Source organism: Elephas maximus, chromosome 4 (assembly GCF_024166365.1).
Source record: "Elephas maximus indicus isolate mEleMax1 chromosome 4, mEleMax1 primary haplotype, whole genome shotgun sequence".
Lineage (NCBI taxonomy): Eukaryota > Metazoa > Chordata > Mammalia > Proboscidea > Elephantidae > Elephas > Elephas maximus.
In genome coordinates this window covers 70,307,793-70,325,773 of record NC_064822.1, presented here as the reverse complement: position 1 = coordinate 70,325,773, position 17,981 = coordinate 70,307,793, and the positions used below count along the sequence as shown (strand labels likewise).

General features: G+C 42.5%; 1 protein-coding gene across 2 annotated transcripts in view; it reads right to left on the bottom strand.

Annotated features, from left to right (window-relative positions):
• ETV6 (ETS variant transcription factor 6) overlaps positions 1 to 17,981 on the bottom strand; it is a 300,096-nt gene that overhangs the window by 173,924 nt on the left and 108,191 nt on the right. The window contains exon 2 of one of the 2 annotated variants that reach the window (XM_049882507.1): positions 3,793 to 3,919. In XM_049882507.1, coding sequence (XP_049738464.1) covers positions 3,793 to 3,919 — 127 coding nt within the window. Of the gene's footprint in view, positions 1 to 3,792; positions 3,923 to 17,981 lie in introns of both variants that reach the window. The other variant, XM_049882505.1, reaches the window with a different exon arrangement.

Sequence of the window (17,981 nt, the reverse complement as noted above, 5' to 3'; positions counted from 1 at the left end):
CTGGCAGGAGAAAGAAGTGGCAGTCTGCTTCTGTAAAGATTAGAGCCTTCGAAACCCTATGGGGCAGTTCAACCATGTCCTATAGGGTCACTATGAGTTGGAATTAACTCCACGGCAGTGGGTATCCCCTACCCAGGAAAGGATATATTTTGATTTAAGAAGTAAAGAAAAGAGAGAATTAAAAGAAACGGTTTATCTGGAAATTACTGAGGATAAATGGTGACAAGAAGTCACTCTGCGGCAGGCCAGTCTGGTGAGTTATCTCTTTAAAACGTGCAACTAAAAATGCCTTTAACCTAGTAATACCATAAATGTCCTGCTGCTGTCTTGGCTTCCAGATTCTTCCCCGTACTTTCCATGAGCATTCCACTGGGAACTGTCTGGAATCTCAGATTAAAAGCAATAACCCTATTCCCTTGTTAGAATATTTATTTTCTCTTAGGTTTGGAAACCCAGCTGAGATGCTTCTTCAAGTGTGTGGCACAGCCACAATCATCACAGGGGGTACATGAGATGTTTCTCAAGCAGCATGACGAGCAGCCGAGAGCCCTGGAACAGCAGAGAGAGGAGGGGAGCTCAGCCTCTTTTGGAAAGCCCCGCTGAGGGCAAACAATAAAAGCCTGGGAACCTCCACTTTCAGAGGATTCGTTCCAGATGTCGGAACCAATGGTGTCACAGCAGGGCTCATGTGGATTACCAAGGAGAGGTATCTAAAGTTAGGCCATCAGAGTAGCCACTCAGGCAAAATCCTCACCCTGGCCTGAATCCATAATCTGACAATTATATTCCAAGATCAGCAGTAATACACCACAGCCCTAAATCTGATAATTATCTGTGCAGGGATCCAAGCATCCATCCAAGGGTGATATGCAAAATATTAAACAACTGATTGACCAGTTAGAACAGATTCTAGCCATAAACTACTGCTATGGCCACCATCAGTGAATACCGGCTAAATGACACCCTAAATTCATCCATCCATATAAAAAATATTTATTAAACACATACTTACATAGTGGCATACTGGATAAAAACTTAGGCTCTGGAGTCAGACAGACCTGAGACTGAGACCTCTTACTAGCTGCGTTACCTTGGCAAGTTACTTAAAGTCTCTAATCCCTAAATTTCTTATGTATGACATGGGGACAAAAGCAATACCTACTTTACAGGTATTGTTGTGGGAATTAAATAATTTATGCATAAGACTTTACATAATGCCTGGTACAGGGTAATTCCACAATAAACGTTCGGTATTATTATTGTGCATTAGGCAAAGAGTAGGGTCTGGTAAAACAGTGGTAAGCAGGACAGACATGGCTCAATTAGGCAACTGTTTAGTCAAGAAAAAAACTGAAGTGTTACTATGGAAGAAACAGTTGTGAACAGGGAGAATGTCACTTTAGATGAGAATCAAAAATCTTTAAAGTTAGGAGGGCTGTTAAAGATTCTCTTATCCAACCATAATATTGTACAGGACGAAAACTGAGTTTAATGACTGACCCACAGCCAAACAGCTAGTTTACAGCAGAACTAGTTAAGAGTTAAGGTCTCCTGACTGCCAGTTCAGTATCATTCACCATGATAATTTCTTATGGAGGGGCTATGTACTGTGGTCAAAGAGTACTACGTACTATGGTTTTAAAAAAAAAAAAAATGGTAAAAAAGCTTACATATGTAATGGCATCCAGAGGCAAACTAGGAGTTAGGGTCCCCTTGGAGGATGTCTCAAAATATAGGAATAAAAAGTTATGAAAGAAACCTTAGCCTGTTAGAAAGAAGTGTTCACAATTTTTTTTTTTTCCTCCCCCTACAAGAATTTAAGCTCTACAAGGATTTTTTCTGTTTTGCTCATTTCCGTATCTTGGTACCTAGAGGGCTTCTGGAGGAAATTTTGCTAATATCTGACTGCTGTTTCTTTTTCAGTCACATCTGCTTCACTGGTGCCTTAACACTTGGGTTTATAAAAGTCATGACCTTGGCACCTTTGCAGTCCCAGGCACTTCTTTAAGAAGGTAGTAGAATGGGAGCATGAACTTTTACCTCCCTGCCCAGGTGAAGCAGGAATGCCTTGACCACATCATGTAACAACTTCATAAATACGGAGGGACACATGGAGCTGGGGAGGGGAAAGGATTCTCAAGGGCCCCAACACCTCGTAAAAATCACTGTGGGACAGAAGGGAGCAGGTAACAATGTTCCCCTGGTACCTCCGACCACCACAGTCATCTGATTCCTGTATTATCACACCGAAAGAAAAGAGGAGCCTGCATCCTCTGTCTCCTATTGCTCTCCACGTCCAACAAGCAATCTTATGGCTTCTGAGAAAGGGTTGGAACAAGAGAAGAATAACCTGGGGAGCACTACCATGCCAGAGATGGCAAGCACGACCATGGTACTATCTAGGTCATTGGGAAGGGCCAAGGTGACCCCCCCCCCCCGCACCAGTGTCCTCCACAACCTGGACTTGTGCCCTCGGGATAATATTCAAACCAAAGAATCTGGCATTTTCTTGGATACCTTGATCAGGGTGGGAATCAGGAGACTCATTCTTCCCAGCTGCCCCAATCACATTTATCACCTGGGCTGGGTGGCAGCACAGGGAAGAAAGACAAAAAGGAAAAGACAGGTGTCAGCAGCTTTGGAGACTCTCACTAGTAGCACAGGTGTGTTGGTCCTGATGATCTGCCAAGTTGCCAATTGCAGTTTCAAACCCTGGAAGTGGTGGAGGCAAGGGGTAGGGCTAGAGAAAGGTGGAAATACTACAAACCAAGGCTTCAAACCGGTTCTTCCCAGTTCAGTCATGGCCCAAGAAGCAAAACTGGAACAGGAAAAATTATGGGCTGAAGCCCTGCTAGAAACCTAATCTCCCTCTTAGATAACAAGGGCAGCGTAAGCGTTGCATAGTAACCAAATCTCTTGTCAGATTCAAAGATGGCAGCCAACTGCACCGCTCTGAATGTGTGTCGCTCTCCACAGTCCAGCCAATAATCCAGTCTCATCCATCAGGCTCCTGAAACGGTTCACTATGCGTCTTCTGAGTCTCCCATTCCAGGGCATATTCCAGAGCAACCAAATTGTAAAAATTTGTGTGTGTTCCGGTTTTGCGTTGTTGGCCATGACTAAACCGGTTCAAAGCCCTGTTACAAACTGACTAAAGTTGTTGAAGCAGTGCAACTGCAAGAGAAACGAGAGAGGGAATAGAAGAAAAGAGAGGACTAGAGAAAGGACTAGGAATATCAAATGAAGGAATGAAAAGTACCCAGCATGGAAAAAGAGAGAGGCTGTGAAGAATGGAGGAACACACAGTCTGCTTAAAAACAAAGCAGGGAGTGAGCCTGAACACTAAACAGAGAAACTGAGCAAAATTAGGGTCGAAGTAAATAATTATGGGGAGCATGTCTGAACTTAGAAGACAAACTACCCCCCCCCCCCGCCCCATCATGTTGCCTACTGGGAGATTCAGTTGATTCTGACATACATTGCACTCTCCCCCTGATAAATTTTTTAAAACGTATCATAGCCAGAGATGAAATTAACACAGCATTACGAAACAAGGGGCAGGAATCTCCAGTTTATCAAAGCCATTTTGGAACGGGGGCGAAAGTTTCCAAAGCAGCTACACAACGCAGCAAACTCGTTTGAAAACAATCTCAGAGCTCGCCCCTCTCTGCCTTGAGGCGCACTTCCCCCTCCCCCGCCCCAACCCGGTGCCTTCAGTCATTCCGGCGGTCGGTCCTTCGACTTCCCCTTCCCCTCCCCCAAGGCAGCCATGGCCTTGCAGCGAATACTCACGCAGGTGCGCTGGCAGGCGGATCGAGTCTTCCTCCATCCTGAGCGCTCGAGGCACTGGCACATGAAGTGGAGTCGAGGAAGCGTAATTCGGCACCGGGCTCTCTGGAGGTGTATATGAAATTCGTTCCTGCTGTTAAAAATAAGGGCAAGAAGAGGGGAGGGGGGGGGGAAGACAATGAAACCTTGGAATGGAGGTGTGAAATCGAGGGGGGCTGGGAGCAAAAGGGTGATAGGGGCACGCAGAGCACCGGTGGAGCAACCTGCTTTCTCCCTCTCTAGAGGCTCCATACAGTTGTTTTTCAGATCCCTAGCATTTGGGGTTTATAACATCAACTGGAAAGGTTTAAAATAGGGCTTTCCTTTGGACAGGGTCAATAGGTATGCATCCCAGTGGTTTGTTCACGTGAAGAGGAAGGAGGAGGCTGAGTGAATGAAAAACTGTGTCCAGGGGAATGGCTTAAACAACAACTCTCTCAAAAAAAAAAAAAAAAAGTTTTTCCAAATCACATAATTAATGTCACCAATACATTAAATCCAAGTTTCTTCTTCTCTAGCAGTATCCTAGCATCTAATCAAAAGTATGATTCTGTACTTAGATCTAATGAGAGTGAGCTAAATGGGCTAAGTGGTAGCTTAAAAGGCAAGTTTTAGATTTAGTTAATAAATCTTTGGGTAAGATTTCTCTGCATATTTTCACTATACAACAAGAACAACCAAAAAGACCCAACGTTTAGTTTTTTCCTCCTTGTTCCTTCATTCTCCATCTCAAAATCAATTTTTTCCTTCTTAAAATTTCAGAGCTTGTTCAGAGAATCATCTACATTTAGGGACCAACCAAAAACCCAGCCAGTTGCTGTCAAGTCAGTTCCAACTCATGGCAACCACATGTGTGTCAGAGTAGTACTGTGTTTCACAGGGTTTTCAATGAGTACGATCTTTCAGAAACAGATTGCCAGGCATTTCTTCTGAGGCACCTCTGCGTGGATTTGAACCTCCAACCTTTCAGTTAGCAGCTGAGCCCTTAAACATTTGCACCACCCAGGGACTCCTACATTTAGGGATACCCAGAAACCCACTGCCATTGAGTCGAATAGTACTGTTTAACTAAAGATACTTACTCAACTTAAAAAGAAGGGGGTGGTGCTTCTGCAGGTCCACTGTTTAAACTCAAACAAGCAGTGTTTGCTAGATCAATTACAGTGGATAGGGTGGGAAGGATTATTGTTAGTTTTGAGTTAGAACACCACAAATAATAGCAAGGAACCAACTAATGTGTTCAGCTAGGACAGCAGGACAATTTTCACTGCAGATCTATATACCAATAGTTTGACTTGCAGTTGTCTATATGTATACATAACTTCCATTAGTTTCTCTGGTTAAACTGTACAAAGTGGGGCACACAGATACCAAAAATAAGGCAAAAAAGACCAGTAAGATGCCATTATGAAAATTAAAACCAGGAGCAAAAGAAAATCATAAATTAAAATAACGTGAAAGGGGTGTTTATGTTTTGGAAAGAGACAAAAACCCATTCCCCTCAAATCGATTCCGACTCATAGCAACCCCACAGGACAGAGTAGAACTGCCTCAAGGGGGTTCCAAGGCTATAAATCTTTACAGAAGCAGACTGCCACACCTCTGTCTGGAGGAGTGGCTGGTAGGTTACAACCACTGACCTTTTGGTTACCAGCTGAGCACTTTAACCACTGTGCCACCAGGATTTCTTTTTGGAAAGAGTTTTCTAATTTTACATCTCATCAAATATGTGCAAAGGAAAGCAGGAGAGTCCCACCCTCTCTCCCCAGCCCTATAACCAAATTAAAGCTTTCCTATAACCCGGCCCTGTAAGACAAATTAAACCTTTCCTCATAGCCTGGAAAGTCTGGTAGTTGTGGTAGGAAGTTTTGATTTTAAATGAATATATCCATATTTTTGTAATTTCCAAATGGAATTGCTATGCCTTCCCTGAGGCATCTACCACCAGCAACTAGGGCACTTGGAATATTTCTATTTAAGCATATATCCTGAAGTTTCCTGGTGAATTCCTTGATTAAGGGCAGGCACATATATCCTAACATTCATTTCTGTATCAGTCTAGATATCTGGTAAAAGATCACCCATAGGCAAAATCTTCAACTTCAGCTTTTTTTTTTTTTTTGAAATTTACCAAACACCACGCATATTTTGTGCAATTCTAACTTAAGGATGGGTTATACTTTTTGGTGTTTGGTTAGGGGTTGTTTTGGGTAAAAGAGGCAAAATCATATAAACACACATGAGAAACACATATAAAAAATCTGTTTCCGGTTTCAGGGTGAGATGGGCTTTTAAGCATTTCTCATGTAGTCTGTTTTTCAAGTTTAACAACTCCTCCATACTCTTCAACCTTTGCATAACCCCCCAATCCCATTGTGTGTCTAGATATCTTATCTACGGTTAACTTTATTGCCAGAAATAGCCTTCTGTTAGGTTGTTTTTTGCAGAAGTGAAACAGTGGGTGAAGAAGACTTTGCAGAGACAAAGGGTCTTCAAATGGCATGACACAAATGCAAGAAAGAAAGATGGCTTTTGTAATATGATGACTTTCTATTAAAGTAAGAAGCTTACAGGATTCTCTAAGGAGTCCGTAAGAATGAGAGGCCACCTCACTCACCCAACCTCACCAACTCCATCAAGGGCAAGCTGGGAGGAATCCAACCCTCAACGCTGATTTTATTTCTTGATAAATCTACTGCCAACCCACTGACAAAAGAGTCAAGCCAAGTATCACCTTTAAATTACATATATTTCGACTTGCTAAATTATCATTGTGTTTTACCTTCATTTCACTGTACTTTCTTTGGAAGCAGCCCCCTAGTATGTTTACACTTTTACGTGGTTCCCTGTCCTTACTGCTACATTGAAAGCCCAAACATCAGTGCTTGCCCTGGGAGTATTCCTCCTGTCCAAGTAATTCCAGATGGAGACAAATATGCTATTTGATGATGGATGGTCCTAACTGAAAAGGAAGGTCAGGGACCCAGTGATTGTGGACCTCAAACTCCTCTCATTCCTGATGGTGGTTCCCACTCGGCCAAAGGTCAATATTGGGACGCCAAAGGCTTCGGTTGGGAAGCTCTTTCTAAAAGCTTTAAAAGAAAACACCTGTCAGTAACAAGCGAGATTACCTTGACCAAGAAGGGAAAAGCAAAATGGCACTTCCAGAGCCTTGAGTAGAGTCCCTGGGTGGTACAAATGGCTAACACACCAGGCTGTTAACCAAAAGGCTGGAGGTCTGAGTCCATCCAGAGTTGCCTCAGAAGAAAGGCTTGGGATCTATTTCCAAAAAATCAGCCATTGAAAACCTCAGGGAGCACGGTTCTACTACAACACACATGGGGCTGCTGTGAGTTCGAATCGACTTGATGGCAACTGGAAAAAAAGGGCCTTGAGCAATTTGCCAGCAGCCATTATACATAACCCTGGGCTCAGTGGCCAGCAGAGCCCTCAGGACCCCAGAAAGGATGAGCTCCTTTCCCAGGAGAAGAAAACCTACATGTGGGAATCCCATGCTACAGATTTAAATCCTTTTGTTAATCTCAGGGTGACTCACGTGGTCCTCATTTTTTATTTTAACATAACCATGCACATCTCATCTGTAATGGCACTATCGGCAATCAGAAAAATTAAACAAATGCAGCTATCTCAGATGGACGCATGTAGACAGAGAGCCTTAAGGAGACTAACATCCAACTTCCCAAATAAAGGGAGCCCCTTTATTCTCACGACGGATTCTCTGGTCTGACTCCAACAAAGGGGAAGTGCCAGCTTACAGTTCATTCACCTCTAAAGCAAATTGTCAGACAGATGAAAACCAGAGGTGCTTTATTTTAACATTACAGGGGGATAATGGTTTTCCCGAGAGGATTATAACCGCTGCTCTAATTAAATTAAAATGCCACAGACAGTGATATTAATGTATTCAAACGCCGTAGTGGGATAAACTGCCAGGGGAGGTCAATGATGGGACCAAAAATGCCATGATGTGGTTACGTTATTGTTTTGATGCTGGCGGGGGTGGGGAATACACCGCTTTCAAATTTGCAGACACAACCTATCAAACCAACCAGCTAAACAAAAGGGAAGCAATTTCTGAGGCTGACTGTAAAACCTGTGAGAAGGATATCAGGTGGGGGGGAAGGGGAGCAGCACAAAGCTCTGAAAAGAGAAAATAAGGTTAAAAATTGTTTTAGGGAAGGGTTGAAACGCAGATTTTACTAACCATTATAGAAAGCTTTCTTAAAAATTTTTAATGGAGTATGGAGTGGGGTTATCTCCTGCAAGCACAGCTATGGAAACCAAAATGAGCTGCATGGTCTCTGCAACTTCTTCCCACTAACCATGAAGGGCCAATGAAGGAGACCGATCTAATTCTGCTCATTTTTAAACTGAACTCTTAGGAACCTGTGACTTCCACATAAATGAGCACAAAGTATACACACAAATGTGCTTGGTAGGACAATGGCATTTCTCCCCTCCACTGGCTGCATTTTACAGAATAGAAAAGTACAAACAGAAAAGAAAAAAAAAGGGTATTATCAAAAAGTCTTTCCTTTCCAAAATTATTCAGCTTCTATAAATCACTGGGGACATCACTAGTGCATTTAAGCGTTTGCTGATAGACCATTAACTCTTTGAAAAGGCTGAGGGGTTCAGAAACTTAAAGCCTATTGTTAATTAAATATTAACCTCCTGGAAATAAAGCATTTCTGGAATTTAGAAAAACAAAGTTTGGTTGTCCTTGCAAAAAAAAAAGGTTGACATGTAATTTCAAAGATTCCTCTTCTGCAGAGCTGAGATGTCCTTGAATTAGGAACTTTCTAGAAACAGAGTAGTGACCATTTCCCTGGGAGCTGTGGTTAAACATGCCACAGACACCCTTTTATCCTGCTGTATTCGGGTGTCCCAGCGTTGCAAGAAAAAATGCAAACCAGACAAGATGGAAAACAGCTGGCACCAGAGGTACAGTGGTCATGCTGATAAAATTCAATATTTTGAGGGAAGAATGTCTTTTCCACCCCACAGGTTCTTAAGAAGGCTGCCTGGGAAAGCTTATGTTTGTACTACAATCACCTTCTATGGACTGAACAGAAGATAGTCTCCTGTGAAAAGTTATTTATTGAGCTCTACTAAAGTCTGAATACATAATTAGTCAAGTATACTTTTCTGGCTGCAAAATGATTCAAGGTGGTGGGGTTGGCTTTCACTAAGTCAGCTTTTGTTAAATAAGCTTTATTAACAAGCTAATGGTCTCTGGCTGCTGCGGAGATTACATAAGGGCAGTTTGAACCCACCCAGCAGCATTGCAGAAGAAAGGCCTGGTGAATGCTTCCATAAAGATTACTGTCAGGAAGACCCTATGGAGCAGTTCTGCTCCGTAACACATGGGGTCAGGGGCACCATGAGTCAGAATCAACTCGACGGCAGTGGGTTTGGCTTTTTGTTTGTTTTATTAACAAGCTATATCTCTATATTGACAAAAAATTGAACAAGGTTAAATTTTCTGGATTTACCAGTTTTCTAGGTTTTTGGCATCATGGTTGCAAAAACACAAGAACCTAAACTAACATGCTCTTAAAGGTCAATTTCTTTCACTTGAAAAATACACTGAATATTTCGTTCACCCCAATAATCAGTGAGATAAACTTAAAAGAACTTGAGAAAAGATACAAATGGCAGTCTTTTCTAAACATTCCATAATATAGAAAGCCATAGACAACAACATATTTGGCATGTCCACAAAAAGAAGCAGTATACCCTGGGTTCTGTGGTGAGAAGGAACACCACAAGTATTCGAATATGAATTCTGAAGTAGGATAGCAGATCTATCAAATCACAGAAGTCAAGATGCAGCAACGGCAGTTGAGTTCTTTCCACCCCCAGAGAGGCCCTAGAGACGTCTAAACCAGGGCTTTCCCCTTGGTGTCTAGCTTGTCCTCTGACAGACACATCCCTCTGGATGCTGAGTCATTAGATTTTTACAATTCAGTGTTGTCTGGCTTTTTAACATGCTTACAGAATGCATATCAGTACTTTCACAGAGAAAAAAACACTGGGAGTAAAACCAAAACACCAAACCCAACCCATTGCCTTGGAGTAGATTCTGACTCTTAGTGACCCTATAGAACAGAGCAGAACTGCCCCATAGAGTTTCCAAAGAGTGCCTAGTGGGTTAGCACCCCTGTGAAAATTAGGATGGGTGGGAGCTACATTCCTAGCCCCTTCTGCCCTCAGGGGAGAGGGTATGCTGAACCACACTCAACACGCATGTGAGAATCTTTTCTACCTAGCTTGGCTTTACCAGTCTAAAGGAGTAGTGCCCTTTCTTTGGAAGTTTAAGATGGATTCAGGACCTGAAATATGCCAATTCCTGTTTTAGAACTGAAAAACACACACACACAAGAAAACAGTTGTCCTCTTGTCAATTCTGACTCATGGCGACCTCATGTGTGTCAGAGTAGAACTGTGCCCCTTAGGTTTTTCAATGGCTGATTTCTCAGAAGTACATCGCTTTTTGTCTGAGGTGACTCTGGGGTGGACTTAAACCTGCAACTTTTCAGCTAGCAGCCCAGTGCCCTAACCATTTGCACCAACAGGGACTCCTACAAGTGAAACAGACAGTCCCTTATAGGGTCACTATGAGTCGGAAACAACCCAACGGCAACCGGTTTGGTTTTGGGTTTTCCTTACCTTCATGGTCTATTATATCCTGAAATCAGATGACAGTGTGTTGTGTCTGTCAAACAGATACAATTAAGTCAATGTGTCTTACATCTCCTTTTACCTTGAAATGTGTTATCTATCCACAGTAAGGTGAAGGGGGGGGGGGAAGGCATGGGCAATAGGTCCTGTAATCAAGACTGCTATAAACGTCATTGAAAATTTTTTTTTCCCTGTGAATGTTATGAAATATTTCAGCATTCCTCGAGTGTCCACTACAAGGCAAGGCTTGTTCTACGCATTACGGATTCTGCAATTGTAAGTACTAGAATTTCCAGAAGGGCCCCAATATTAAAAATTCTGTCTTATTTTACCTCTAAAACATGGGTATTCATACATAAGTACTCGTACCTCTCTGAACATACATTTTACTTGGAAAATACAGTCACTGCAACAATCAAGAAAGGGAGCTAAGAGGGAGCTAACAGGGAACGCTTGGTATGTGCTTCCCAAGAAGTCTTCATTGTATGTCAACACAATAACCCTGCAAGGAAGGTGTCACAATGAGGAACCTAGTCTGAAAATGGCAGGGGTGAACCTGTTCGAGTCACTAGCTCAGGAGATGGTACTGCTGGTATTTGGGCTCAGGCTGATCTGACTCCATGCCTCTGAACTGCTACTAATGAAAAAAAGAAATAAGAAATATTTAAGTGGCGTCTGCCAGTCAACAATGGCCTCACAACTTATGACGAATCCCATGAGATAAATTCTAACTTATAAGAATCATACCAGCCTTGGAATATTTCATGGCTTTGCACCCTCCCTCCTCACAGGATGCCAGTGGGGCTCCTAAGGGTCACTCAACAGAGCTGCCTAAGCTGGAGTTGCCACTTTCTTAAGCCTGTTCCTTATCCTATTGGAAGCGCAGTAAACGCATTCAGCTGAAGGGGACTACCTATGATGTCTGAGACAGGTTCTCCTTGCATGCCCTCTGAGCAGGTGTGACCATTAGGATTCATCCAAGGATATCTATTAACTGTGGGATGCAATCAGCAGGGCCACTAGGGTGTTTACAGATTGCTGTGCATATGATAACTTCACCCTGTATAGAAATCTCATCTTGGGTAATTTTTGAGTAAGCATGATGTTACTTTTATCCCTAACATTTTCTTTAACAACAACAAAAACATTTCCCTTATTCCATTCCTTTCCATTCATCCAAAAGCAGCAACCAAATCTAAATATACAGGTAAGAAAAATAGGAGCTGCAAGAAGAAAAGGCCTTGTCAACACTGATGGCCCCTAGAGTGGGTGAGTCCTCAACCAAGATGCCAAGTCCACTTCCAGAAATCACAGTGGCCTACCGGCCATAGTTGAAACAAGGCTCTCCAACTATCTGAAGATGCAGAATGCTATTCTCTCTAATTAGGAAAGGATGAAGGCATTGAGGATATGCTGCCCACAGTGGCAGGGGTGGCGGGGGGCAGGGGGATAAAGGATCCTCACACTGTCTTCAACACTGGAAGAACCAGTGTAAGGAAGAGTCAAGGCTTACTTGTGTTACCAAGGAGGGTAGAGCCAGCAGAATATATCCATGTACTAGAAGAAAGGCCTTACTAACAGCTGAAGCCTCCAAATATGATTGTGATTTATTGCTCCCCTAAAGTAGAAGGAGTCTCTGGGTGATGCAAACAGTTAACACATTTGGCTGCTTACTGAAAGGTTGGTGGTTCAAATACACTCAGTGGCACCTTGGAAGAAAGGCCTGGTGATCTACTTCTGCAAAATAAGCCATTGAAAACCCCATGGAGCATAGTTTTACTCTGACACACATGAGGTCACCATGAGTTGGTGTCAACTCAACAGCAACTGGTTTTTCTAAGGCAGAAAATATTTAAACTGAGGTGAATGGTTACTGAGAATGGACTCAACAATGACTGGTCTCTTTGGATGGTTACCGTAAAAGAGGTCCTCTACTGGGAAGGAGTTCAAGCGGGAGAACTCAGAAGTTCCTTATAACTCCAAGATACTGCTTCTATACAATCCTATATTCACTGGCAAGTCGAAGCTTATCACAGTGTGGGTCGAACTGAAGCAAATAAACATGAACGGCACAATCCCCTTCTCTATCACTTAGTTCCCAGAGTCCCCTCACAGCATCCTCGGGTTCTACTCAATACAATTTGAAAAAGCACTAGTTTATAGAACTAGGAGCAGCCCTTTAAAGTCACAGAAGCACCTGAGCAAAGAACGCAAATAGATTTCTTTATTGTACCAATTAAAATAATTTTTTTTCCTTTTTTTAAAATTAAGATCCCTTCCAGCCCTGTGATGCTCTGAATGTCTTTTTCTGAACGTCTAAAATATTTCTGACATGAATAAATAGCAAGCAGAATCTAAAGCCGTGATTCCTCTTAGTGCCAGGTCGTGGTTTCCAGGGTGGTCTACGAAGATGGCCCAGCTTTAAGGATGCGAGGATGACTAGCTCGTTTGCCTGGGACCCAGTTCTGATGCAGGCAAGGTCACAGAGTTTAGACCTGGGTGGGAAAATTGAACTCACCCCATTCCGTGGCCCCAGACTATATACCCCTTACCCTTAGCATGATGTAGATTGCTGCTTTTGCTCAAAGTAGAGGTTATATGAGCTCAGCAACACACATCACCACTCCTGGAAATGCCATAAAAATGCATGTCCCACTGATGGTGGGTCAGCAGTGTCACTTCAGTAGAGGAAAGGTGACGTGACTTTATTCATGCAGAACAGCAGGTGTCACCTCTGGAGAAAAGTTGTGCTCCTGGATTTATCCAGAAATGCCCTTATGATTTTGATCAACCTTTTGGAAGAGGGTCACTAAATCCTTCCTATTGCTAACAGCAGAGGAAACCAGTACTTAAATTAAAAGCAGCTTATATTCTGGACACAGCAAAGTGGCCAAGTTCAGCTTTTTATTAGCTGCTTTCTCCTCCATTAAGGCTATTCCCTTTAATGGTTTGGCTATTATAATTAGCCAATCTGCATTGTCCCTGCCCGGGGCTAAAAGTAATGAACTGAGAGAGTTGCTATTTAGTTGTTATCAAGGGTGCCATTAGAGAGTGCTTCTCAATTTCGACCCCAAATGAGAGATACCTTCCAGGCAAGTACTACCTGCCACGTGACTGCCCTCATACAGTACACGGAGTGCCCATGAAGTGGGAGCTTCCCCGGGGACTCATGGGACTTAAAACCTAGGCAGAGGAAAGGACAAGGGGCAGAGTCTGCAGAGCTTCAGCCCTGCCTGAGCCCCGGGAGCCTGGAGGTAAGAAGGCAGTGGCTGTCCAAGGGGTTGCTTCTGAGCCTGTATATTAACTCCTCCCTTCCTTCCCACCTGCTTTCTCTGGCCTCACAAGCCCTTCACCTCCTTCTTAAGCAGCTTTTTTCTTTCTGTTACAGCATCACTCAAGGCTTTGCTCTTTTTCATTTATTTCTTTAATGGCTATATCCTGGAAGTCTTGTAAAAGGAAGAGTGAGTGAAGCTACGGCTCAAACCCAGCTAGTTGATAGGGGGAGGAGAGGGCAACTCGGACCTCTTTTCAAACTAAAAACATTTTTGGCCCTTGTGATTTATCTCTACAAATGTCCACAGCTGATATGAACCACTCACCTAAATAGGAAACTAGGTTTTAAAGACCTAACTCCAGAGTACAGTGAAAAGATTTATACTCCAATTCAAATAAGGGTAATTCAAAGAAATGCTGAATAATCCTCTGTAGTTTATTACTACTATATTATTGGCCCGTCTCTAGGCAGCCCCAACAAAGGTGTTTGTGTGAAGCCCTACACACATACACACACACTCCCATACCTATCAGTAAGGAAGAAGGCTGGGTTACAATCACTACCATGGTCAAACTGAACCAATTCCCCTGTTCTAAATATATCAGGAGGAATCCCTGGGTGGTACAAATGGTTAAAAACTTGACTACTTGTCAGAAGGTTGGTGGTTCAAACCCACCAAAAGGTGCCTCAGAAGACAGATCTAGTGATCTGCTTTGGAAAGGTCACAGCCTTGAAAACTCTACGGAGCAGTTCTACTGTGCACATATGGGGTTGCCATGAGTCACAATGGACTCAACCACAACTAACAACAGCAACAAATATATCAGGTAATTCCAAGTCTACCTCAAGATGAGAAACAGACAGGAAAATCCTTGTAAACTGGACCTAGATCAATAAGCACAAATTAGATCCATAATATGAGATCTCTGGAAAATATTTATTACCAAAATAATTTTCAACAAAAGCATATGATGGCACTGTACCAAAAAAAAAAATTGTAAAAGAAGTCGACACCTCCTCAGTACTACCGTCTGAGAAACTAGCATAAGAATACCACCTCCTTACTGTCATACAGTATAATCATAAAGATAAATGAGATGAAGCTTATGAAATATTTTGAGTTTTCGAAACAAAGGCTCTCTATAAAAGCAAGGCATCATTATGATGAGGAATATGAGAAGCCCTACAAATCATCGCTGTTAGCGTATGCTTTAAGAACTAAAGAATTAAATTCATCTTTATGTTATAAGGGGAAACCCTGGTGGCATAGTGGTTAAGTGCTATGGCTGCTAACCAAAGGGTCGGCAGTTTGAATCCGCCAGGCGCTCCTTGGAAACTCTGTTGGGCAGTTCTACTCTATCCTGTAGGGTCGCTATGAGTCGGAATCGACTCGACGGCACTGGGTTTGATTTTCTGGTTATGTTATAAGGAGCCCTGGTGGTGCAGTGGTTAAAAGCTCAGCTGCTAACCAAAAGGTCGGCAGTTCAAATCCACCAGCCACTCTTTGGAAACCCTATGGGGCAGTTCTATTCTGTCCTATAGTATCACTATGAGTCAGAATGGACTAGATAGCAACAGGTTTGTTTTGTTTTTTCACTGGTCAGGAGCACCATGCACTGCATTTCCTCTTTTAGAAAAACTCTTCCAGAAGCAATAACCCCTTGGTAAGTAATTTCTACCTATACCCAAACCGAACCCACTGCCGTCAAGTTGATTCCAACTGATAGCAACCCTATGGGACAGAGTAGAACTGTCTCATAGGGCTTCCAAGGTTGTAAACTTTTACGGAAGCAGACTGTCACATCTTTCGCCCTTGGAGCAGCTGGTGGCTTCGAACCAGTGACCTTTTGGTTAGCAGCAGAGAGCTTTAACCACTGAACCACCAGGGCTACTCTTCTACCTATATTCATCAAAAATCATGGGAACCCCCTGACTCTTAGTTGTAAAACTCCTTATAGGAACTCAGAGATGGCATCTTCCCCTTCATCACAGTATGGTTAGGGAATCCTGCGAATTTTGATTTTTACAACAAATTACTAAAATCAAGTTCTGTTGACAAGATGAATATTACCACGAGAAATGCCACCAGCATTAACACCATTCTAAAATCTAAAGGACAGGAATGAGAAAGAAATACAGAAATATGTATGGGCATTTTGACAAGAGCAGTTAACAGAAATAAGGCTACTCTTGTAGCCCTAATAAGAATAATTTATTTTATATAAGATCCTGTGCCTTCATTAAAACTACCAGTGCTCAACAGTAAACGAAAAAATATGCTTGAATTTTCACATACTTCAGGGACTCGGGATCAGCTAACAATTTAGGATGCACATTTTTTTTAAATCATGCTTTAGGTGAAGGTTTATAGAGCAAATTAATTTCTCATTAAACAATTAATGCACATATTGTTTTGTGACATTGATTGTCAATCCCACGGCATGTCAGCACTCTCCCCTTCTTGACCTTTGGTTCCCCATTTCCATTGGTCCACCTTTCCTGTCCCCTCCTGCCTTCTCGTCTTTGCCCCCAGGGCTGGTGTGCCCATTTAGTCTCGTGTATATCGTTGAGCTACATGTATTATCATTTGCTTTATGGGCCCGTCTAATCTTTGGCTGTACGGTGAACCTCAGGAATGACCTCAATACCGAGTTAAAAGGATGTCTCGGGGCCATACTCTCGGGGTTTTTCTAGTTTCCGTCAGCCCAGTAAGTCTGGTCTTAAAATTTTTGAGGACACGTACATTTAAATCGGTGATTCTAAATCTTGGCTGTACATCAGAATAACCTGGGGAAGCTTTAAAAAAAATCCTAGTATCTAATTAAATCAGAATCAGTGGGACCCAGGCATTAATATTTTTAAAGTTCCCCAGTTGATCCCAATGTGCAGTGAAGGTTAAGAGTCACTGTCTTAAATCAAGACATAAATAAGCAGAATAAATCAAAATGCATGAAGTTAAATGATTATCTTTCACAACAGGTTTTTAGAAACCTTATTAATCAATTTGCTAATTGTCCTTCCTTCACAAGTAAATTACCATAGCTCTGCCTTAAACCATAAAATAGAGATTATCAGTGTAATACAGGGAGTTCCTGAATGATGACTACCTGACCTATATATGAACAACTGTTCCAGACAGGTGTGTCTACAGTAGTTCCTCTTCTCTCTCAAGTGCCTCTGGAGTTCCCTCCACCCTCGCACCCAGGAAGGTTGTTCAGCCGCCCTTTCTGTAGCTCCACATGGAGGCTGCGTCCTCAGCACTGGCGACACTGGAACTATGTGACAGAAGCACGGGAGGGTTAGTGAAGAAGAGGCAAGAGAAGGGAAACCCACGTCAACTTATACTTGAGGCTTTAAAACCATTCCATACCTGCTCTCCCTTCTCCTTCTCCCACCCAGAAGGGTCTGTCTGCAAGTGCTCAGACCCCAGGCCCAATTCTCCTGCTTAAGGACTGATCCACATCCAGTAGCTCAGAGTTTGGAGGGTTGCTGTTCCCTGGATAAAAGAAGGGACCCTGGTGATGGCTGTTAGGACTGCTACAGGGATATATTTGTGGATATTCTAAAGTGGCTAGTGGGACACATTTTTTTTCCCCCAGAGAAATTTTGCTACTAATAGTTAGATCTTTATTTTTGTGCACTGAACATTCAACTGATTACAATCTGAAGAAATGCCTTCAACTCCAAGCAGCTGACCTCTTAATAAAATCTTAGAACCCTAAGCTCGTAGAAACCTTGGGTTTGCTAAGGCTCTTTACCAAGATAGTTTAAAGTCCTTTGATTATATGCTGCTTTATGCTTCTAACAAACACTCCTAGGAATTATGTCACTAGAGTTAACACAAAGCCCATTTGACAAATATAGAAATCAAAGTTAAAGGGTTAACAACTTCCTGGAATGAGTCACATAACAGCTCTAGATGGTGCTTCTTCTTCTTGTTGTTAGGTGCCTTTGAGATGATTCCAACTTACAGAAACTCCATGTGACAGAGCTGAACTGCCCCATAGGGTTTTCTTGGCTGTAATCTAGTACTGGAAGAGTAGGGTGCTGCTCTAACAGATACCTAAAATGTGGAAGCAATTTTGAAACTGAATGGATAGAGGCTGGAAGAGTTTTAAAGTACGTAACAGTACGTAACAGTAAAAGCCTAGATTGCTTTGAAGGGACTGTTGGT